This window comes from Heterodontus francisci, chromosome 5 (assembly GCF_036365525.1).
Source record: "Heterodontus francisci isolate sHetFra1 chromosome 5, sHetFra1.hap1, whole genome shotgun sequence".
NCBI classification, from domain to species: Eukaryota; Metazoa; Chordata; class Chondrichthyes; order Heterodontiformes; family Heterodontidae; genus Heterodontus; species Heterodontus francisci.
Genome location: NC_090375.1, coordinates 149,589,408 through 149,613,380, shown reverse-complemented (window position 1 = coordinate 149,613,380; position 23,973 = coordinate 149,589,408). Strand labels below are relative to the sequence as shown.

The window sequence follows — 23,973 nt, the reverse complement described above, 5'->3', positions numbered from 1 at the left end:
TAATTAATATAAAATAAATACTTATTAAATCCTTACTAAATGGTTATAATTAACTATATGGTCCCTAGTGCTAGATTTCTACTATAAATATTAAATGCTAACTAAAACAGTAATCTCCTCCCTCTGGTTTAGTTACTCTACTTATTAATTAGTTAATTAAGGGCTTTAATGCCAGGGTTGGGGCCGACCATGACTCACGGCCCTCCTGCCTTGGGCGCTATGGCGTTGGAAGGATGAATGAGAATGGACAGAGACTGCTTGAGTTGTGTACCTATCATAACCTCTGCATCACCAACTCGTTCTTTCACACTAAACCCTGTCACCAGGTTTCATGGAGGCACCCAAGATCACGTCGTTGGCACCAGCTAGACCTCATTGTCACAAGGCGAGCCGCCTTAAACAGTGTTCAAATCACACGCAGCTTCCACAGTGCGGACTGCGACACCGACCACTCCCTGGTGTGCAGCAAGGTTAGACTCAGACCAAAGAAGTTGCATCATTCCAAGCAGAAGGGCCACCCGCGCATCAACACGAGCAGAATTTCTCACCCACAGCTGTTACAAAAATTTCTAAATTCACTTGTAACAGCCCTTCAAAACACTCCCACAGGGGATGCTGAGACAAAGTGGGCCCACATCAGAGACGCCATCTATGAGTCAGCTTTGACCACCTACGGCAAAAGTGCGAAGAGAAATGCAGACTGGTTTCAATCTCATAATGAAGAGCTGGAACCTGTCATAGCCGCTAAGCGCATTGCACTTTTGAACTACAAGAAAGCCCCCAGCGATTTAACATCCGCAGCACTTAAAGCAGCCAGAAGTACTGCACAAAGAACAGCTAGGCGTTGCGCAAACGACTACTGGCAACACCTATGCAGTCATATTCAGCTGGCCTCAGACACCGGAAACATCAGAGGAATGTATGATGGCATGAAGAGAGCTCTTGGGCCAACCATCAAGAAGATCACCCCCCTCAAATCTAAATCGGGGGACATAATCACTGACCAACGCAAACAGATGGACCGCTGGGTTGAGCACTACCTAGAACTGTACTCCAGGGAGAATGCTGTCACTGAGACTGCCCTCAATGCAGCCCAGCCTCTACCAGTCATGGATGAGCTGGACATACAGCCAACCAAATCGGAACTCAGTGATGCCATTGATTCCCTAGCCAGCGGAAAAGCCCCTGGGAAGGACAGCATTACCCCTGAAATAATCAAGAGTGCCAAGCCTGCTATACTCTCAGCACTACATGAACTGCTATGCCTGTGCTGGGACGAGGGAGCAGTACCCCAGGACATGCGCGATGCCAACATCATCACCCTCTATAAAAACAGAGGTGACCGCGGTGACTGCAACAACTACCGTGGAATCTCCCTGCTCAGCATAGTGGGGAAAGTCTTTGCTCGAGTCGCTCTGAACAGGCTCCAGAAGCTGGCCGAGCGCGTCTACCCTGAGGCACAGTGTGGCTTTCGTGCAGAGAGATCGACTATTGACATGCTGTTCTCCCTTCGTCAGATACAGGAGAAATGCCGTGAACAACAGATGCCCCTCTACATTGCTTTCATTGATCTCACCAAAGCCTTTGACCTCGTCAGCAGACGTGGTCTCTTCAGACTACTAGAAAAGATCGGATGTCCACCAAAGCTACTAAGTATCATCACCTCATTCCATGACAATATGAAAGGCACAATTCAACATGGTGGCTCCTCATCAGAGCCCTTTCCTATCCTGAGTGGTGTGAAACAGGGCTGTGTTCTCGCACCCACACTTTTTGGGATTTTCTTCTCCCTGCTGCTTTCACATGCGTTCAAATCCTCTGAAGAAGGAATTTTCCTCCACACAAGATCAGGGGGCAGGTTGTTCAACCTTGCCCGTCTAAGAGCGAAGTCCAAAGTACGGAAAGTCCTCATCAGAGAACTCCTCTTTGCTGACGATGCTGCTTTAACATCTCACACTGAAGAATGCCTGCAGAGTCTCATCGACAGGTTTGCGTCTGCCTGCAATGAATTTGGCCTAACCATCAGCCTCAAGAAAACGAACATCATGGGGCAGGATGTCAGAAATGCTCCATCCATCAATATTGGCGACCACACTCTGGAAGTGGTTCAAGAGTTCACCTACCTAGGCTCAACTATCACCAGTAACCTGTCTCTAGATGCAGAAATCAACAAGCGCATGGGTAAGGCTTCCACTGCTATGTTCAGACTGGCCAAGAGAGTGTGGGAAAATGGCGCACTGACACGGAACACAAAAGTCCGAGTGTATCAGGCCTGTGTCCTCAGTACCTTGCTCTACGGCAGCGAGGCCTGGACAACGTATGCCAGCCAAGAGCGACGTCTCAATTCATTCCATCTTCGCTGCCTTCGGAGAATACTTGGCATCAGGTGGCAGGACTATATCTCCAACACAGAAGTCCTTGAAGTGGCCAACATCCCCAGCTTATACACACTACTGAGTCAGCGGCGCTTGAGATGGCTTGGCCATGTGAGCCGCATGGAAGATGGCAGGATCCCCAAAGACACATTGTACAGCGAGCTCGCCACTGGTATCAGACCCACCGGCCGTCCATGTCTCCGTTATAAAGACGTCTGCAAACGCGACATGAAATCGTGTGACATTGATCACAAGTCGTGGGAGTCAGTTGCCAGCATTCGCCAGAGCTGGCGGGCAGCCATAAAGACAGGGCTAAATTGTGGCGAGTCGAAGAGACTTAGTAGTTGGCAGGAAAAAAGACAGAGGCGCAAGGGGAGAGCCAACTGTGCAACAGCCCCAACAAACAAATTTCTCTGCAGCACCTGTGGAAGAGCCTGTCACTCCAGAATTGGCCTTTATAGCCACTCCAGGCGCTGCTTCACAAACCACTGACCACCTCCAGGCGCGTATCCATTGTCTCTCGAGATAAGGAGGCCCAAAAGAAGGGCTTTAATCAATTTTTACCAATGTTTTATTCCATAACCAACAGATCAGAACTCTGCATGTGACAGGACTTCAGTCATGAATGGTGGTGGACAATTAAGCAGGTAATGGAGGAGACGACTCCATGAACATCCCCAATGCTGGCAGAGCCCAGCCTGTGAATGCAAAAGACAAGGCTGAAGCATTTGAACCATCTTCAGCCAGAAGTGCCAAGTGAATGATTCTTCTCAGCTTCCTCCCGAGGTCCCCATCATCATTTCCTGGCCAAGTGCTGGAAAAAGGGATTAGAATAGTTAGGTGTTTGATGGCCGGCACAGACATGATGGGCCGAAGGGCCTGTGTCTGTGCTGTATAACTATGACCATCACAGATGCCAGTCTTCAGCCAATTCGATTTATTCCAAGTCATAAAGAAACAGCTGAACATACTGGACACAGCAAAAGCTATGGGTCCCAGAACCAGCCAAGCCTTTAACTAGGCTGCTCCAATACAGGTCCAACATTGATATTTATCCGACAATATGGTAAATTGTCCAGGTATGTCCAGTCGACAAAAAATAGAATAAATCTAGTTAGTGACCACTTAGTGCTCCATCAGTCTATTCTCAAAGTGATGGAAGGAGGCGTGAACAGTGTTATCAAATGGCACTTACTCTCCAATAACCTCCTCACTGATGCTCAGTTTGGGTTCTATCAGTTAAACAGCCACCCTCTATAACCAGCATGCCATCTCTGCATTGTATAACTAGCCACAAGATGCCAAAGTTTCTTAGATAGCACCTCCCAAACCTGCAACACCTACCACCTAGAAGGACATGGGCAGCAAATACATGGGAAAATCCACCACCTGCATGTTCCCCTCCAAGTCATGCACAATCTTGACTTGAACATATCACCACTCTTTCACTGTCGCTGGGTCAAAATTCTGGAACTCCTAACCCAAAAACACTGTGGGCATACCTTCACCATATGGACTACAGTGATTCAAGACTGTGCATCGCCACTTTCAAGTGCAAGAGATGGGCAATAATTGCTGGCTTTGTCAGTGATTCCTATATCCCAAGAAATAATTTAAAAACAATTAAACTGTGTACTTTTCCCTCCCGTCAAGGCTATACTAATTCTTGTTCGCCATCTTCAGCATTGCTAATAATTTGCTTAGCACTTGAGACAGTTGAGGCAAATGTAGAGGTTAAAGCAAGTATAGTAGGCAGGCCAGGGAGTCTGGTAGGCTAAACTGCATTTACTTTAATGCAAGAAGCCTTACAGGTAAGGCAGATGAACTCAGAGCATAGATCGGTACATGGGATTGTGATATTATAGCTATTACGGAAACGTGGTTGAGGGATGGGCAGGACTGGCAGCTCAACGTTCCGGGCTACCAATGCTTCCGGTGTGACAGAGGCGGAGATAAGAGAGGAGGGGGAGTTGCATTATTGATTAGGGAGGACATCACAGATAGGATATCCCGGGGGGAAATGTCCAGCCAGGCCATATGGGTAGAACTTAGAAATAAGCAAGGGGTTGTCACTTTGATGGGATTATACTATAGGCCCAATAGTCAGAGGGAATTGGAGGAGCATATATGTAGGGAAATCACAGATAGGTGTAGGAATTAATAGGGTTGTAATAGTAGGTGATTTTAACTTCTGTAATATTGACTGGGACTGCCTTAGTGCTAAGGGATCAGATGAGGAAGAATTTGTTAAGTGTGTCCAGGATAGTTTTCTGAAGCAGTATGTGCATGGCCCTACGAGAGAAAAAACTACACTCTACCTCCTCTTAGGAAATGAGGCTGGGCAGGTGGTCGATGTGTCAGTGGGGGAGCATTTTGGGACCAGTGACCATAACTCTATTAGCTTCAAGATAGTTATGGAAAAGGATAGGACTGGTCCTCAGGTTGAAGTCCTAAATTGGGGGAAGGCTAATTTCGATGGCATCAGAAGTTGAATGGGAGAGGCAGTTTACAGGTAAAGGGATGTCTGACAAGTGGGAGGCTTTCAAAAGTGAAATAGGAAGAGTTCAGGGCCGGCATGTTCCTGTTAGATGCAAGGGCAAGGCTGGCAAGTTTAGGGAACCTTGGTTGACGAGGGATACGGTGGGTCTGGTCAGGACAAAGAGGGAGGCAGATGTCAGGTGTAGGCAGCTGGGATCAAGTGAGTCCCTCAAGGAGTATAAGGGATGTAGGAGTACACTTAAGGAAATTAGGAGGGCAAAAAGGGACATGAGATTTCCCTGGCAGATAAAAGAGAATCCTAAAAGATTCTATAAGTATATTAAGAGTAAAAGGGTAGCTAGGGAGAGAGTAGGTCCCCTTAAGGATCAGTGTGGTAACCTATGTGTGGAGCCACGGGAAATGGGCGAGGTCTTAAATGAATATTTCTCGTCTGTATTTACCGTGGAGAAGGTCATGGAAGCTAGTGATGTCAAGGGAGGGAACAGCAATATCCTGGAGCATATCAACATTACAAAGGAGAGAAGGTGGTGTTGGAGGTTTTGAAGCGCATTAAGGTGGCTAAATCCCCAGGGCCTGACCAGGTGTATCCTAGGATGTTTTGGGAAGCAAGGGAGGAGATTGCGGGGGCCCCGGCAGAGATTTTGTATCATCGTTAGCCATGGGTGAGGTACTGGAAGGCTGGAGGATAGCTAATGTTGTGCCTTTATTTAAGAAGGGCAGCAGGGATAAGCCAGAGAACTACAGGCCGGTGAGCCTTACCTCAGCGGTGGGAAAGTTATTGGAAGGGATTCTGAAACAGGATTTATTTGCATTTGGAAAGGCAAGGTCTGATTAGGGATAGTCAGCATGGCTTTGTGCGTGGGAAATCACGTCTCACGACTTTGAGTGAGTTTTTTGAGGTGGTGACCAAGAGGATCTACGAGGGCAGGGTCGTGGATGTTGTCTACATGGACTTTAGCAAGTCCTTTGACAAGGTCCCGCATGGTAGGCTGGTCCGGAAGGTTCGAACACATAGGATCCAGGGTGAGCTAGCCAATTGGATACAAAATTGGGGGCGGCACAGTGGTTAGCACCACAGCCTCACAGCTCCAGCGACCCGGGTTCAATTCTGGGTATTGCCTGTGTGGAGTTTGCAAGTTCTCCCTGTGACCGCGTGGGTTTTCGCCGGGTGCTCTGGTTTCCTCCCACCGCCAGACTTGCAGGTGATAGGTAAATTGGCCATTGTAAATTGCCCCTAGTGTAGGTAGGTGGTAGGGAATATGGGATTACTGTAGGGTTAGTATAAATGGGTGGTTGTTGGTCGGCACAGACTCGGTGGGCCGAAGGGCCTGTTTCAGTGCTGTATCACTAATAAAAAAATAAAATTGGCTTGGTGATAGGAGATAGAGGGTAGTAGTGCAGGGTTGTTTTTAAGATTGGAGGCCGGTGACCATGTGGTGGGTTGCAGGGATCGGTGCAGGGCCCTCTGTTGTTTGTCATATATATTAATGACTTGGATGTGAATGTAGGGGGCATGATTAGTAAGTTTGCAGAGGACACCAAAATTGGTGATATAGTGGATAATGAAGAAGGTTGTCTAAGGTTACAACAGGATATAGATCAACAGGGAAAGTGGGCAAGGGATTGGCAAATGGAATTTAACACAGACAAGTACGAATTGATGCATTTTGGGAAGTTAAACTAGGGCAGGACATATAGTGAATGGCAGGGCCCTGGGGAGTGTAGTTCAGCAGAGAGACATTGGGGTGCAAGTACATAGTTCCCTGAAAGTGGCAACACAGGTAGACAGGGTGGTGAAGGCGGCGTATGGCATGCTTGCCTTCATCGGCCGAGGCATTGAGTACGAGAGTTGGGACGTCATGTTACAGTTGTTAGGCTGTATTTGGAGTACTGTGTGCAGTTCTGGTCGCCACATTACAGCTAGAGATTAAGCTAGAGAGGGTGCAGAAAAGATTCACAAGGATGTTGCCTGGTTTTGAGGGCTCGAGTTATAAAGAGAGATTGGATAGGCTGGGTCTGATTTCCCTGGAGCAAAGGAGGCTGAGAGGGGACATAATAGAAGTATATAAAATTGAGAGGCATAGATAGGGTAGATAGTCAGAGTGTTTCCCATGGTAGGGGTGACTAAAACTAGAGGGCATAGATTTAAGGTGACAGGGAGGAGGTTTAAAGGGGATCAAAGGGGTAAATTTTTCACACAAAGTATAGTGTGCATCTGGAATGAGCTACCAGAGGAGGTGGTGGAGGCAGGAACAGTAGCAACATTTAAGAGGCATCTGGACAGGTACTTGAATGAGCAAGGCTTAGAGGCATATGGAATTAATGCAGGCAGGTGGGATTAGTATAGATAGGCATTATGGTCGGCATGGACGCGGTGGGCCAAAGGGCCTGTTTCTATGCTGTACAACTCTGGTTTGAACTACTACTCTCTCGCAGCCTACTTCGGATTTACCAGAACCCATTTATATCTACACCCATGACCTGACTTTCTGGCCCTGATATTTATGGGGAGGCAAGATTAGCTGACGAACTAAGGCCAGAGACGTGGAGGGCCTGCTGAGCCTTATTTAAATAAAACTCCGCTGAACAGTCGGCCAGATTGACTGACTGTCCCGCAATGGGAACAGAAGCAAGGGGCAGCGGGGATGGTTCATAGCAGTTAGTAAATGAGCTACAATCAAACAGTTGGGGGGAAACCAACATCAAGGGAGGGGCAATGTTTCCTTGAGGCAGGAGTGCTCTTCCAGGCCTCAAGAAAACATGAGAAATAAATTTCAAACTTAAGTTTCTGGGCTTCTTCTGGCCCAGGATCTGGCTCCTGGCAGGTTTTGCTCAATGGGGGAGCAGATATTGCTCTGCTACTCAGGCCTCTGGCTGATACTGCAGTTCAGCACTGGATATCAAGCTCAATCAACAAACATAAAACAAGACCACGCTTCCTTCCCGAGAGCATCTGCTCAGAAGAGCATGTTAATATGGCGGAAACATGCTGGAGAGAAAGCAGGACTGGTGGGGTAACAAACACCCATTAACTGCCCCTCACCACCTTCCCCCCCCCCACCTTACCCAGTTTTTGTCAGGCGGCAGAAGTTTACAAAAGAGCCAGTGAGTATTTTTGGCAGGGGAAAGGAATTGGAAAAGGCAACAGGAAAAATTGGCCATTCCAGCTTGAACAGATTTTTGTACATTTACTACGAAGGTGCTTTTGAAATTATGTAACGTCTACATGATTATAGGTGAGGCATTCCCACTCTCCACATATTAGCTGTTTCATTATTCACATCTGAATACAGTAAAAAGTATCCCTTCATAAGGTTTGAAGATGTCACTTGATCAAGGAAAAACAAGTGAAATGCATAAAAAGGAACAAGTAAACAGCATCACATGGCAAACGGACCAGTTTTTGGGCTTCCTGACCTAGATATGCCAAAGAAACTCAACTGGAATCAAAAGGCCGAGTCTTTATCTCGTATATGGGTTTCCACACAGCAAAGCAGCATAGATTATACAGCAAGGGGAGACGGATGGTGTTTGAAGTTTGCATATTGTTTAGTGAACAGCAAACTTAAAATCCTTCTTATCCACAAGCCTCTCCATGGTTTCACACTTATGGCTAGGCAACCTCCTTCAGCCCCTTTTCCCTGCAGCACACATCTGCACTGCTCCAATTATTGCATCCTTCCACTCATCACTATCCCACCTCCCGATGCAGCCTCTAACCACCTCAGCCCCATAAACTCTCACTACCTGGTTCCTCCCTGTCTCAAATACCACTTCTCTCACCATCCCTAAAATCACCATCCCTCATGTTGCTCCTGCCACTACTTGGTGTTTAGCTATTTTCACCTCTAGCACTGAGTGTTAATGCTACTACATTAAAAGGTGCTTTAAATGCAAAAGGCTTTGAGTGTCCAGGCTACTTCTAAAATACCCAACTCCATGCTATTCCTCGGAGTCATCTTAGGATGTACTTATGCATCAAGATCTTGGTGCAAGGTGAGCATAAACAGCAGGGCACAATAAGACAACTTTAAAAAATATATAAAATATAGACTATAAATCCCTTCTCCAATTACATGCACTTTGTTTTGAGGAAGTGAACCCAGGCAAAAATTGAGGTGGGCCTCTAGACAAAGACCGTTCTCAATTTGAGGTCGTACTGATTTTTAAGATCACCGAGTGCAGCGAATGATTGTTCGAGTTGCCTATATTGTGCTTCTATTTGGCTTTGAGGTCTAAAAGGAAAACAGGAAGTGTAAACACAAGATTGACAATAAATCAATGTCAAAAGCAGAACATGTTTCATGATTCAAAGTATCCACTTCAACCTGTTGCAGGTGGTCTGTGCAATATCTGACCCATTTTGAAGGGGTGCATGGGTGACTCTGATGCTGGAGGTTTATTACTCTCCACCTCTCCTTTGAATGGCTTCAATGGATTGGAGTGGCAAAAACTCAAATGGTATTTACCAGCAAGAAAGGCCTGGTTCAATAAACTCTTCAGGTCTTTGATAGGAGTAACTGGATCACATGCACTGCATCTTCTTTGACAGAGACATTCACAGATACTATGGACAGCAACCAGCATTACTGGTGCTGCAACTTACTGGAGTGCAGCTCCAGATTTATTGGACACAGCTATGGGACTCTGAAGAAACCTGGTACATCAATGGGAACAAAAACTTAATTTCCTTATATGTAGCACAAAGTCAGGGAATACAAATAATTTCAAATCGCTGAAGAAAGTGTTCTCCTGCTATTCACTCAATTCGCTGGTCTAATTCAAGTAACACGAGGGAATGTTCTAGCAGCGATTCAACATAAACAGCAAATTAAAAGTCACAGGGCAAATGTGAATTGTAAGAAACATGCAGGCAACAGTTACTGGCATTACAGCCACAATAGATGAGACATAGAATCATTTTTCAAAAGGTATGATTTTATCAAATAGATCCTTAAAGAGCTACATTTAAGAATTTTTAGATGGATTGCTCATTGAGGCTGTGAGGATAAAAGGAACACAAGTTCTGGAATGGAAGGAATAGTTGAACCAATTTTTCATGAGGTGGTTCCTTTCATCACCCATATTGTACACTATTCCACATCTTTTCTCTCCCCCTGCTCCACCCCCAAAGAAATATGGTGTGGAAACGGGTGGAGACGGCCTGTTGAAATAGGGAAGGAGTGTCACGTTCAGATTTTTAATTTGAAGTTCAAAAATAAAACTCCATTCTTGGTAATAAAGGAGGGGAAAAGCCCTACCCAAGCATCAAGATCATAGTTACATTCGGTACAGTGTGCTAGCAAATTATACAACAGCAACATCTTTGATAAATAGAAATATTAACCTCCAATGCTCAATGAACTCTCACCCTCGGGGAATAAATTAGAAATGTGAAATATATTGTACTTGTTGAAAGAACCAACTTATGCAATCCATTTGAGCTTTAAATATTTCTCTTTCATTAAGTTACTCCCTTGCCAGGCTGTTGTCACCATAAAAGTTGGAAAACCCATGAACATTACTAACGATACAAAATTGAATGGTTTGTAAAATCCACCTGAAGTCAGCTGTAGCTGCAAAGGATTCTTGTTCAGTGATGGAGAAGACGCAGAGGAAGCCTTCTCCACTGCGGAAATAGTTATCCCTGATAGCAGCGTAATCTTCTTGGCCCGCGGTATCAAGGATGTCTATCTGGACTTCCTCACCATCCAGCACCACTTTCTTCCGGTAACTGTCTGCTTTTGTAGGCTCGTAATCCTCAACAAACTAGAAAGTAAATCACAAGAACAACTGCCATTACAATAATAGTCTCCCTGGTCTGGACACTTAATTTGTTAAGACTGAAATTTGAGGTTGGTTTCTGTTTCTTAATTTTCCCCAGAGAGGGAAAGGGGGAAGCTTTGAAAAGGTGTGCCAAGAACTCAGAGACCCGGCCGGGGCGGGGCGGGGGACGGAAAAGAGAGAGCACACGAGCGAGAGGAAACAGAATGCAGCTGGGGTCAGTATTCAGGTAAGCTTTCAATTTAATTGAAAATCTAATATAGAGTAAGACTTGATCGATTTATTAGTATATAAACTAAAAATTAAAGCGGATTAAAAAACTAAACACCAGTTGCAAATTTAACAAATCAAAATCTAATTAAATAAAAAAGATGCAGGCCTAGGCAATGTGTTGTACCTGCATGATGTGAGAGTTGGTGGACCCCATTGTGGTTCCTAGTAACCACACCTGTAGCAAGTGTTAGCTGCTCAAGGAACTCCAGCTCAGTTACCTGGACACTGTGCTTCAGGAGACTAACTACCTTGAATTCGGCCAGTGGTCAGGGACAGAAGGATGTGACTATGAGTGAGACAGGTAGAGGGATGTAGGAGGTAGTGTTGCAGGAGCCTCAGTCCTTGTCCTTGTTCAACTGGCTTGAGATTCTTGCTCCCTGTGTAGATGAGAGCAGGGACTATAGGGAGGGTGAGCAAACTAACCATAGCACCGTGGTACAGGGAGCCATTCAAGTAAGGGGTGGGGGGGGGGGGGAAGAAAGAGAAAGGAGGAGGAGAAAGAGAGAAATGTAGTTAAGTGCAGTCGTAATCGGGGATAGTATAGTTACGGGCATAGACACTGTTCTCTGTGGCCAGGATGGAGAGTTCCGAAGGCCATGTTGCCTACCTGGTGCCAGGGTTCAGGATATCTCATGTGGGCTGCAGAGAAACTTGGAGTGGGAGGGGAAAGATCCAGTTGTCATGGTCCACGTAGGTATCAACGATATTGGTAGAACGAGGATAGAGGTTCTGCTCAGGGAATATGAACAGCTCGGGGCTAAATTAAAAAGCAGAACCAAAAAAGCTAATAATCTCCGGATTACTACCCGAGCCACGAGCTAACTGGCACAAGGTCAATAAGATTAAAGAGGTAAATGCGTGGCTCCAAGATTGGTGTGGGAGAAATGGGCTCAAATACATGGGGCATTTGCACCAATACTGGGGAAGGAGGGAGCTGTTACAATGGGACGGGCTCCACCTGAATCATGCTGGGACCAGAGTCCTGGCGAATCGCATAACTAGGGCTGTAGATAGGGCTTTAAACTAAATAGTTGGGGGGAGGGCTCAGTTGCATGGAAAATTAGGAAGTCAAAGTTAAAAGGAGAAGGTAGGAGTGCAGGTTAGCGATGAGGCTGATTGTTACCAGAAAATAAAAGGAATGGACAGAACATGTGAACGTCATTGCATCAAGGAATCGTACAAGAGTAGGGAAATTTGATAATAGAACAAACTTAAAGGCTTTGTATCTGAATGCACAAAGCATTCGGAATAAAATTAACGAGTTAACAGGGCAAATAGAGACGACTGGGTATGATTTAGTGGCGATTACCGAGATGTGGTTGCAGGGAAACCAGGTTTGGGAACTGAATATCTAAGGGTACTCAGTTTTTCGGACGGGTAGGCAGGAAGGAAAAGGAGGTGGTGTAGCTTTGTTAGTAAAAAGGAAGAGATCAGTACTGTAGTGAGAAATGATATAGACACTGGAGATCAAGACGTAGAATCAGTCTGGGTAGAAATAAGAAATAGCAAGAGAAAGAAGTCCCTGGTGGGAGTAATCTATAGGTCCCCAAACAGTAGTTCCGCAGTGGGGCACAGTATAAACCAGGAAATACTGGGGGCTTGCAAGAAAGGTACAGCAATAATCATGGGTGATTTTAATATGCATATAGACTGGATTAATCAAATTGGTATGGATAGCCTCTAGGGAGAGTTCATTGAATGCATTAGTGTGTTTTTGGAGCAATATGTTGTGGAACCAACCAGGGAGCAGGCTATTCTAGATTTGGTATTGCATAATGAAGTGGGATTAATGATCTCATAGTTAAGGATCCTCTGGGGAAGAGTGATCATAGCATGCTAGAATTTCAAATTCAGTTTGAGGGCGAGAAACTGGAGTCCCACACTAGTGTTCTGGAGTTAAACAAAGGTAATTACATAGGCATGAGGACAGATTTGGCCCTAGTGGACTGGGCAGGAAAACTAAAAAGGTAGGACAGTTGATGAGCAGTGGCAGATGTTTAAGGAGATATTCAATTCCTCCCAACTAAAATATATTCTGGAGGGGAAGAGAGTCTAAGAGGGGGGGAAAACATCCATGGCTAAGCAAGAAAGTTAAGGATAACAAAGACAAAAACTGAGGCATACCATTTTGCAAAGGCCAGTGGCAGGCTGGAAGATTGGGAAACTTTTAAAGATCAACAAAGGGTTACTAAAAAGTAATAAAAAAAGAGCAAAGGTAAATTATGAAAGAAAACTAGTACAAAATATAAACACAGATAGCAAAAGCTTCTATAAGTATATAAAAGGGAAGAAAGTAACTGAAGTGAATGTCGGTCCCTTGGAGGACGAGACTGGGCAGTTAGAGGGGAACACAGAAATGGCAGAGACACAATCAGTATTTTAGGTTAGTTTAGTTTAGAGATACAGCACTGAAACAGGCCCGTCGGCCCACCGAGTCTGTACCAACCATCAACCACCCATTTATACTAATCCTACACTAATTCCATATTCCTACCACACACCCCACCTGTCCCTATACTTTCTTACTACCTACCTATACTAGGGGCAATTTATAATGGCCAATTAACCTATCAACCTGCAAGTCTTTGGCATGTGGGAGGAAACCGGAGCACCCGGAGGAAACCCACGCAGACACAGGGAGAACTTGCAAACTCCACACAGGCAATACCCAGAATTGAACCCAGGTCGCTGGAGCTGTGAGGCTGCGGTGCTAACCACTGCGCCGCCCTAATTTTGCCTCAGTTTTCACAGTGTAAGACACTAGTACCATTCCAATAGTAACAGATAATGCAGAGGTTATAGAAAGGGAGGTACCTAGAACAATCATCACTTGGGAAAAAGTACTGAGCAAACTCTTGGGATTAAAGGCAGACAAGTCTCCAGGGTCTGATGGCTTACATCCTAGGGTCTTAAAGGAAGTGGCAACAGAGTTAGCAGATCCACTGGTTATAACATTCCAAAATTCCCTGGATGTGGGGAAGGTTCCAGTGGATTGGAAAAATGCTAAATCAAAAAGGGAGGGAGGCAGAAAGTAGGAAACTATCGATCAGTTATTTTAACATCTGTCGTGGGAAATTGTTAGAATCCATTATTAAGTAATAACAGGACATTTAGAAAGTCAAAACTCAATCCGAGTCAGCATGGTTTTATGAAGGGTAAATCGTGTTTGACTAATTTGCTAGAGTTCTTCGAAGATGTAACAAGCAAAGTGAATAATGGGGATCCTGTAGCTGCAGTATATCTGGACTTCCAGAAGGCATTTGATAAGATGCTGCACAAAAGGTTAATATACAAGGTAAGATCACATGGGATTACGGGCAATTTATTAGCTTGGATAGAGGACTGGCTAACCAACAGAAAACAGAGTTGGGATAAATGGGTCTTTTTCTAGTTGGCAAGATGTAACTAGTGGGGTGCCACAGGGTTTGGTCCTCGGGCCCCAACTATTTACAATCTATATTAGTGACTTGGATGCAGGGATGGAAGGTACTACAGCCAAATTTGCAGATGACACTAAAATAGTTGGGATAGTAAGTTGCAATAAAGAAATAAGAAATTTTCAAATGGATATGGAAAGGTTAAGTGAATGGGCCAAAATTTGGCAGATGGAGTTTAATGTGGATAAGCGTGAGATTATGCATTTTGGTCGGAACAGAAAGGCAAATTATCTAAATGGAGAGAAACTTCAGAGTGCTTCGGTGCAGAGGGATCTGGGTGTCCTCGTGCATGAATCGCAGAAAACTAGTATTCAGGTACAGCAGGTAATGAGGAAGGTAAATGGAATTTTGGCATTTATTGCTAAAGGAATAGAGTATAAAAGTAGGGAAGTGTTGCTGCAACTGTACAAGGCATTAGTGAGACTGCACCAGGAGTATTGCGGACAGTTTTGGTCCCCTTACTTGAGGGGGGATGTAGTTGCATTGGAGGCAGTTCACAGGAGATTCACTAGATTGATTCCAGAGATGAAGGGTTTGTCTTGAGAGATTGAGCAGTTTTAAAAAAAATTTTTAATTTAGAGATACAGCACTGAAACAGGCCCTTCGGCCCACCGAGTCTGTGCCAACCAACAACCACCCATTTATACTAACCCTACAGTAATCCCATATTCCCTACCACCTACCTACACTAGGGGCAATTTACATCAGCCAATTTACCTATCACCTGCAAGTCTTTTGGATGTGGGAGGAAAGCGGAGCACCCGGCGAAAACCCACATAGGGAGAACTTGCAAACTCTGCACAGGCAGTACCCAGAATCGAACCCGGGTCCCTGGAGCTGTGAGGCTGCAGTGCTAACCACTGCGCCACTTTTAGGCCTTTACAAGAATGAGTGGGGATCTAATTGAGGTATAAATGATGATTAAGGGGATTGACAAAGCAGACGTAGAGAGGATGTTTCCTCTTGTGGGGCAATCTAGAACGAGGGGTCACAGTTTTAGGATAAGAGGTAGCAGATTTAAAACAGATGAGGAGAAATTACTTCTCTCAAAGGGTCGTGAGCCTGTGAATTCACTACCCCGGAGTGCGGTGGATGCCAGGACATTGAGTAAATTTGAGGAGAAAGACAGATTTTTTAATTAATGGGTTGAAGGGTTATGGAGAACAGGCAGGAAAGTGGAGTTGAGGCTGAGATGAGATCAGCCATGATTGTATTGAATGGCGGAGCAGGCTCGAGGGGCTGAATTGCCTACTCCTGCTCCAAGTTCTTATGTTCATTTTAGAATTTATTAAGCTAAGGCCAACCATACATCCACTCCAAAAATCTAATTTACAATTTGAAGCATAACAAAAAACTACATAAATAAGCTTGCTTTTCTTTACACTTTAGTACTTGTATGCTCATTCTCATGTGAAGACTCATTAGCTTCAAATGAATAGATCTTTGAAGCAGAAGTAATAAAAGGAAAAACGTCTTAGAAGTTCAAGGAACTAAACATGTTTAAGGGAAATAAACAAGCCCCACAGGAAAAACTGACTTTAAAAGGGATTGCAGGACAGTGCACTGAGGCTGCACTGCACTAGTTTAACAGTTTTTTTCAATTTCAGGGAGTTCACAAATTCAGCTTGCACAGGGGAAAACCATGAGTGTCAGTCAAGTGGGAAGGTAGAACAACCCAGCCTATCGTATTTCTGAACAACCAGCTCAAGTGTAGCAGACAGCAGAGAACAAGTTGATTGTCTGCCAACCAGTGGCTGAAATGCATCACTGCACCACTTCCAGAAAGACTTGTAACTGTATACTTAACCTTCATGAACAGGTGAGCTACTTGAAAGATTTGGTTTTGCAAGACAGCGTGAAGTTGATGGCTGAGCGCCCAACAGAAAAAAATAGGGTGGCTTTTAAAACCAGTCAAGAACTGAATGCAGTCAAGAATTTTATGCTGCAGGTTTAGGTCTGCAGCATAAAATAAACAAATCAGCCATTTATACAAGGGGAAAAAATTCCACTTCCTCAGGGTAGTGTCACATGAACAGTGGAGTAGGGATGAGTGTGTGACCAATCACTTAAAATTTTATCAACTGCATTTCTATAAACTGGAGAACATCCCAATTCAAATTTTCTTTACATCTCAAACCTTTTCTAAACAAGCTGTTCAGTGGTACTCTTGGATGCCTGCAACTCAAACTATACAAAATTAGATCACACAGAACAGACAATATTGAAACTTATACTTTGGAAATACATCCAGAAGATTATACATAAAGTGCAAGTGTAATCTTAACAGTTTACAAAACAGAAATATAAAGCTTCAAAGAAAATGTTTACAAACACAGGGGCAGCACTCCTATCTCAAGAATGAATAAAAAAAAGACAGTAGAAGTCAGTAAGGTGCCTAACCCCCTGTAAAGAGAGAAATCAATCTACACCTCCAAAGAATAGGTCAGGTTGCTCACCCGCCTCTGCCAGAATTAGCTGGCAAGTGGCTGAACAGAAACAGAATATAATAGACTGTCAATGACAAATAAATAGAAATATTGACGCCAAGGTGAATGAGACACCAATATATTGTTTGCAAGTTTCAAACCATGTTTTCTTTCTTCCATTATGCAGCATCTGGGATAGGCCTGGCCAATGTCTGATGTGTCCTTGGTGCAATGTTATAAATTCTATTATGCTGCCAAGTACTGGGCTGAGGAGAGTTAGACGAGTAGCCAGGAAGAGTCTGGAGAGGGTTAAGGAAACATTAAAGTGGTCTTATGAAGGCATTCGCATGAGAGCTGGGGTGGAGATAAAGGAAAGAACTAGGGATTATCTTATAGGGTTGAAAGTGATGGTGGTGATCTAGGGTAACTAGGAAAAGGCCATAGATGCCTAGGAGTAGTTTACACCTGTACAGAAGGTGCACCAGGAGAAGGGGAATAAGGCAGTTGGCACTGCTAATTTGGACCAAAGAGTGGTAGGTCCTGCAGGAGGCTGGAACAGAGGAAAGCCATAATACAGAAAACAACTTTAGCCTAGTTGGACAACAAAGTATCTTGTAACAACAATATGGTAGCTGGCTATGAGTGAATGGCTGGGACTGCAAACACTAAGTTCAAATCCTACCATGGTAGTTTGAGAATTAGAATTCTTTTTTTAAATCTGGAAATAAAGCTGGTATCAGTAAATGACCATAAAGCTGCTGGACTGCCATACAAACCCACTTGGTTCAATAATATCCTGTAGGGAAAGAAACCTGCCATCCTTACCTGGTTTGCTCCAGTCCCAAACCGCCATGGCTGATTCATAACTGCCCTCTTAAGGTAACCTAGAAAGCCACTCAGTTGCATCAAACTTCTTTAAGAACAAGAACAGTATTGGAAGCACTTTCACACAACGTGATTTCTGTCGTGCTTTGAAGCAATTTGAAACACTCAAGTTGGCTCACCAACACCTTCTCAAGTAACTTAGAATGGGCAAAAAATCCATGCTTGGCAGCAGCACCCCTATCTCAAGAATGAATAAAAAAAAGATTGGAAAGTGACACTGAACAGATATTTAAATACATTTTGTAGCTAACAATCCCAACCATTTTTACTGATGAAATTGCTCCACAGTATGAAATTTTCAAATACATTGCAATGTGTCATCATCTTCATTGGAATTCTAGTATACAACAGATGAGGCAGTCAGGTTAAAAACTATCAATCGCTCTGGCCTCTTGTAATCCTACTTCAGGTTAAAATCAGGTGTATGTGTCCCTGTGCATAAAGATTTAAATTTTATTCTGACAGCTGGGCTATTATAATTTTTTCCTGGCATTATGAAATGCAGCCTCATATTTATTGCAGGATACTGGTCTGCAGATGAGAAATCTGCCAAGACTTTGAAGTTTGTGAAAGGTACAATTTAACGTGGCTTTAGAGAGAATATAGCACATGATAAATATGCTTACCTCGTCATACATGAATTGTAGCGTTAAGGCAGATTTTCCCACACCACCACTCCCAACCATAATCACTTTGTGGAGAGCCAAGGAATTTTGGCCTTTGGCCTTGTTTGTTGCCATTTTACGAATGAAGTATCACCAAACTGTGAAACTTGGCAGATAGCAATTTTCTACCTAAAACAGGAATCAAGAACGAAGTTAGAACACAGTGGGCATATTTTGAACTGGAAGTCAATGTTAGAACAATGATAGCAACTTCAGAAATATTGAAAAACTTTCCCAGGCCAAATTCAAGATAGTGCACAGATGAGGCATGCAATTGATTTCTAATGTCAGAACTGAGTCATGAGAGAAAGCTGGGTTTGCCTCTCCAAGGCAACCTACAAGGAAAATGGCAGGAAGAGACACAGAAGATAGTAGCCAAGAGTATTGTAGATGCTAGAAGTGAAATAAAATTGAGTAAGTCAGGTAATATCTGTAGAAGAAGGTAGGGTTAACATTTTCAGGTTGAGGACTTCAGAAAATAGTAAAGTTTACAACAAAGACAAGGCAAATCTTGGGCCATCATAATGTTCTTCAGTCAAGGGGAGCGAAGGAGCGATCTCTCTGGATGGGTGATCTGGATGGACAAATGACCTTCCTCGTCTGGATATATTTTTCAATTCTGACTGCATACTAAACTGAAAGCCATTTCAGGAAAGGAATGTCAAGGCTAAGCACAAATAGCCAAATCCATTCCCGAGAACACGGAAACTATTTTCCACCACAAGAAAATTTTGTTTTTACATTTCAACATTCATGGCAAAACGTTTTTGGATGGAGTCTACAGGGTCATGTATAAACACATAACTATGGATAATTTGCAAACACCCAGACCTTGGCAGTGAATGAAATTGCTGCTTAAAATTCAGGTATCATGAAAATATGTAGCAAGAAATATTCATTCCACATTATTAATTGCTTTGCTGTATGACTTATGATTCGCATTTTTCTATTTCTGTTGTATTAAACATTCCACTAGCGCCTGCAGTCTTTGCAGGAACATAGTAAACAGAAGTGGTGTTTGATTCTATACATGCAACAAAACTAAAACATTTAAGTGCTAAAGAATCAAAGTAAAAATACAAATGAAAAACGAGGAGTTGATCAGGCAGGGAAATTATCTCACAACAGCCCTCCTACCTCCATACCAGAGGGAGCATTACAATCAGGTTTAAATTATTGGACGTTGCTCCAATGAAAATTGCTGTTGCACAATAGATTGAGAAAACCTTTATACAGGTGAACATCACAATGTGGGCTAGAATTCACCCCAAACCAATCTTTTATGCTTTGCATAGATTTGAAAAACGACATTGTTCAACAACTCATTTAACAGCAAGGGCTTCCAAAAATAATTGCACAGCCATGCAATTAAGCAGGGCCAAGCTGAAATTAAGACAATGTCTGTAGTATAAGGGTTTGAAAGGGTTAATGTTTGGGAGAGAGAGAGAGTAATACCTCCCACTATGATGTAAGAGAGCACAAGGGAGACTTGGAGATGTAGCACAGCATCAGTGCAGTTAGACATATTTATGTAAAGCTGTATGTCGTTCCTTAATATTATCATGTAGGCCCCCACCTGCCAAGAATGAGGCACATTAATTTTGAAACATGGACATTAAATTTCAAATTGTTGCAGGGAAGAAGAAAGCTGGTTACAAGAATTGCCAGACTTTGGCTGAAAAAAAACCATTTACTTATTAACAGACAGTGCTTGTAGACAAAGGAGCTATTCCCTGCTCCAATTCAATCCACAGACGTGGTCAGACCAGCTAGTCACATTACTAACTGGCTGTTGGAGTTTTGAACTGAGAGCCAGCAGAAAGCAGAATGCTCCTGGATAGAAGATCTCTCCTGGCTCACCACAGCCTCTTCTGCCTGCTCTCATCTCTTTCTCATGGAACTCCAAAACCCCAAGAGAGAGAGAGAGAGGGAGAGAGAGAGAGAGCGAGAGAGAAGTCTCCTACAGTGAACAAGGTTTAATACTGGGCCAAAATGAAAAGTAGTTAGCTCTTGCTATCAAGGACTCTACAATGAGCTCCAAGCACAATAACAAAAAAACATCTTCAGAGATTGCCTCAAACTTTTCCACTTTATTTTTCTTCTGCTCTTTCTGTCCTTATATGCATGTATGTATCGTGTATGCACGCTAGCACGGGCGCGTCGTGTATCTGTAGGCATTAACCGAATTAGGGTTTAAGTTTAAATTTAATAAATTTCAACTTTTCTTTAAACCCGAGAAAGCCTGTTTGTGCTGGTTTCTTTGCCATATAATTGGAAAGCGGTGAACAAGGATTCACCAAGGGGGAGCTAAAAAAACTGCTCAAAAATAAAACCCTGTTACAGTAAGACCAGGTGAAGGCTGAAAGGGAACCCTAGACTTCACACCTGGTCGTAACAACATGCAATAAACTAGTTGCTTTCAGAGGCATTCAGGCTGCACCACAGAGGTGTGGTCGACTGTGAAAAAACAAATCCCAGTCCAGCGATCACAGGCTTTGAGTCGGAGAACCAAGCAATGGTCACAGATCAGGTTAGCAACCCTTAAAAAAAAAGGCAGAAAATTGTTCATAACGTCGCACTAGGCAGGCAGCACCGGGAAAACCAAATCCCTAGCTAGGGCAGATCACAGGTTGGCGCCATTGCACAGGACGAACATGAGGCTGCAAGACAAAAAAGCAGCTGCAAATACTCACTCCAAATGAAGAGAGAAGAGATTTTTGAAATAACACTGCATTCAAGAAATAAATGCCTAGTCTAGTAGAGAAATTTCCCAGGGAAAGACAGTGACAGCAGCGGGGGATCGGTGCGAGGCTGAGAAGTGCAGAAAAATTTCCAATACTGGAAGGAAAGTTTAGAAATAGCAAATAAACCACCTAGAAAGGTTATAAAAGCTATTTTATGCTACCAGAAAGGTTTGGACCCATGGAATGACAAAATCAAGCTCAAACCTGGTTACATTGAAGAAAAGATCTGAGGTACAGAATTGCTTCAAAATTTGACATCAAGTCTGAAGCAGAAGAAGTCAACACATTACTCTATCGGAGCAACAGATGTTACTGCAAGACAAGGCATTGAGAGATAAATTTGAAGCCTTAAAAGCCTTTGATAATTATTTCAACATAATGAGCAACGAGATTCTACCAAGGGCCAAATTCAACAGAAGGGTCCAGAAACCAGGTAAACCCATAGATGCTTTTATTAATGACCTTTGCAGGCTAGTTGAAGGATACAAACATGGAGATCTAAAAGCAGAATTAATACAAGACTGCACTGTAATAGGTATTGATGAATCCTTCAGATTTATCGCTGTTCCCTAAGGAAGACCTCAGTCCTAGAAAAAGCAATACAGCTGGTGAGACGAGCAGAGGTCCGTAAGCAGAACAGAGCAATCCTGAAGGGTGAAGAAAATACTTAGTTCAGGAAAACTCCAGCGATCACAGTTCCTTAGGCACAGTACTGTAAAAGCAGCATCAGAAAAGGTGGTACACTTGGGAGGGAAAGTGCAAGATACCATGAAACCCTGCCAGCGCTGTGGCGCCAAAAAGACCCGCAGGCACGACCAGCATCCTGCAAACAAAGCAGAATGCTTTCACCGCAAGGAAGTTGACCAATTTGGAAAGATGTGCCAAAGTAAAACCTCTACTTCCACAGGTTCTAAAAAAGGAAAAGTCTTCACGGAGAGAGTTATTCAATGAAGTTGAACAATCTCCATAAGAGAAATCAGAAAACTTCCTTGGTGAGATCAATGACCCTAATCATGCACTCTGGACCGCAGATATATGTCAGACATATCACCAACTTTAAAACTAGACACTGGAGCAAGTGTAACGGTTTTATCAAACTGTGGTTATCAACGCATTGCCTACAATCAACAGAAACTCAGTTACACAGTCCAAGAGGAATTGAACTGAAAGTCAAGGGAAAGCTACAGGCAACACTCCAGTACAAGGGAAAGCAAATATTGGAAACACTATGTTCCACAGAATCAAGAATTTTCTCTCAAGTAAGAGAGCTTGTATAGACCTTCATCCCATCAGGAAAGCAGAAGCTAAAGCAGCAAGAATCCAGGAGTCACTTCCAAAAAAGTCTCTGAAATTACTTACTGGCCTAGGAAGATTTAAGACCAAATAAAGTATTACTTTGCAAAAAGATGCCTGCATGTCTTTTCACGCCTAGGAAGATACCACACCAACTTCAACTAGAAGAGCTGACCAGGATGGGAATCATTTCTCCTGTCACTAAGTTTACAGAGTGGTGCTTTGGAATGGTTTCAGTTCCTAAACAGAACAGCACTCTTCACATGTGTGTAGACTTAATACGGCTGTGGCAAGAGAAGCTCATTCGATGTCCTCAGGAGACGAAAGCTTGGCAAAGTTACCCAAATGCACCATGTTCACAAAGCTGGATGCGTATAGTGGCTTCTGACAAGTCCCACTGGATGAGAAGTCAACGTTACTGACAACCTTCATAACTCCATTTAGAAGATTTTGTTTTAATTGCTTACCATTCGGTACAAAATCAGCACTGGAAATAGTCCAAAGAACTATGTTGAACATGCTACAGGGCTTTAAAGGAATAATCTACCTTCTTGGCCGACACCTTAGTCCATGGGGAATCTGTCCAAGAACATGACTTGAGGGCTAGAGCAGTTTTGAATAGTCTACAAAGAAAGAGGCTTTACATTTAATGAAAAAGTGTGAATTCTCAAAAAAGTCTATTCGTTTCCTAGGGCACATGGTTAGTAGCAAGAGCATAATGGCAGATGTGCATAAGACGAGAGCCATTAGTGAATTCCCAATTCCTATTTCTGTTCAAGATCTTAAACGATTCTTTGGAATAGTTAATCAGTTGGCAACACCAATCTAACACAAGTTACTGAACCTTTAAGACAACCATTAAGGAAAGCTCAAGCATTGTGTTGGAATGTCCCATCAGATGCAGGCATTTCAAGGAAATGCTGATTTCGCCAGATACCTTAGCGCATTATAACCCCTCACTACTGACCACACTTGCAGCAGACGCCTAATCTACAGGGTTAGGGCCAATCCTTTATCCAAAAACAACCAGATGGATGTCACAGACCAGTTTATTATGCGTCTTGAGCATTGTCCGAGACTGAGATGAGGTATGCCGTCTGAGAAATCAGCTCTCACAGTCACGTGGGCTTGCAAAAAGGTTGTAGCTTATAATCACTGGCTTAAAAGATAGTCAGAGACAGACCACAAACCCCTAGTTTCCTTACTTGGTGAAAAGGAACTTGCTAGAATGCCTCTGAGAATACAGAAATTCTGGTTGAAGCTAATGAGTTTCACGTATGAAACAGTATAGGTACAGGGCAAACTGCAAATGACAGTAGATGCATTGTCCAGAGCTACTGTTGACCATCCTACACAACAGGATGTTAATCTCATTAATGAGATTGAGTCATATTCAGTTCACTGCATCATAATGGCGAGCACGCTCAAAAAATTTCCAAGAAATTCGTCATGCTGAGATGCAAGATGAGGAATGCATCCATATCCACAAATATTGCGCGCAAGGTTCGTCAAAGCAGTGTCCCAGTGGTACGGTGATAAAAATCTTCTTTGAGTACAGAAACACTTTACTATTGTGGATGATTTGCTGGTAT

At 43.4% G+C, this 23,973-nt stretch overlaps 1 protein-coding gene across 4 annotated transcripts in view; it reads right to left on the bottom strand.

Annotated features, from left to right (window-relative positions):
- The window catches only part of LOC137370097 (ras-related protein Ral-A), a 74,883-nt gene that overhangs the window by 10,109 nt on the left and 40,801 nt on the right, over window positions 1-23,973 (bottom strand). For all 4 annotated transcript variants that reach the window (XM_068032233.1, XM_068032232.1, XM_068032230.1 and 1 more), the window contains 2 exons: window positions 18,306-18,473; window positions 10,435-10,643 (listed from right to left, as the gene is read on the bottom strand). In XM_068032233.1, the coding sequence (XP_067888334.1) occupies window positions 10,435-10,643; window positions 18,306-18,419 (323 nt within the window). In that variant the 5' untranslated portion in view covers window positions 18,420-18,473. The remainder of the gene's footprint in view (window positions 1-10,434; window positions 10,644-18,305; window positions 18,474-23,973) is intronic.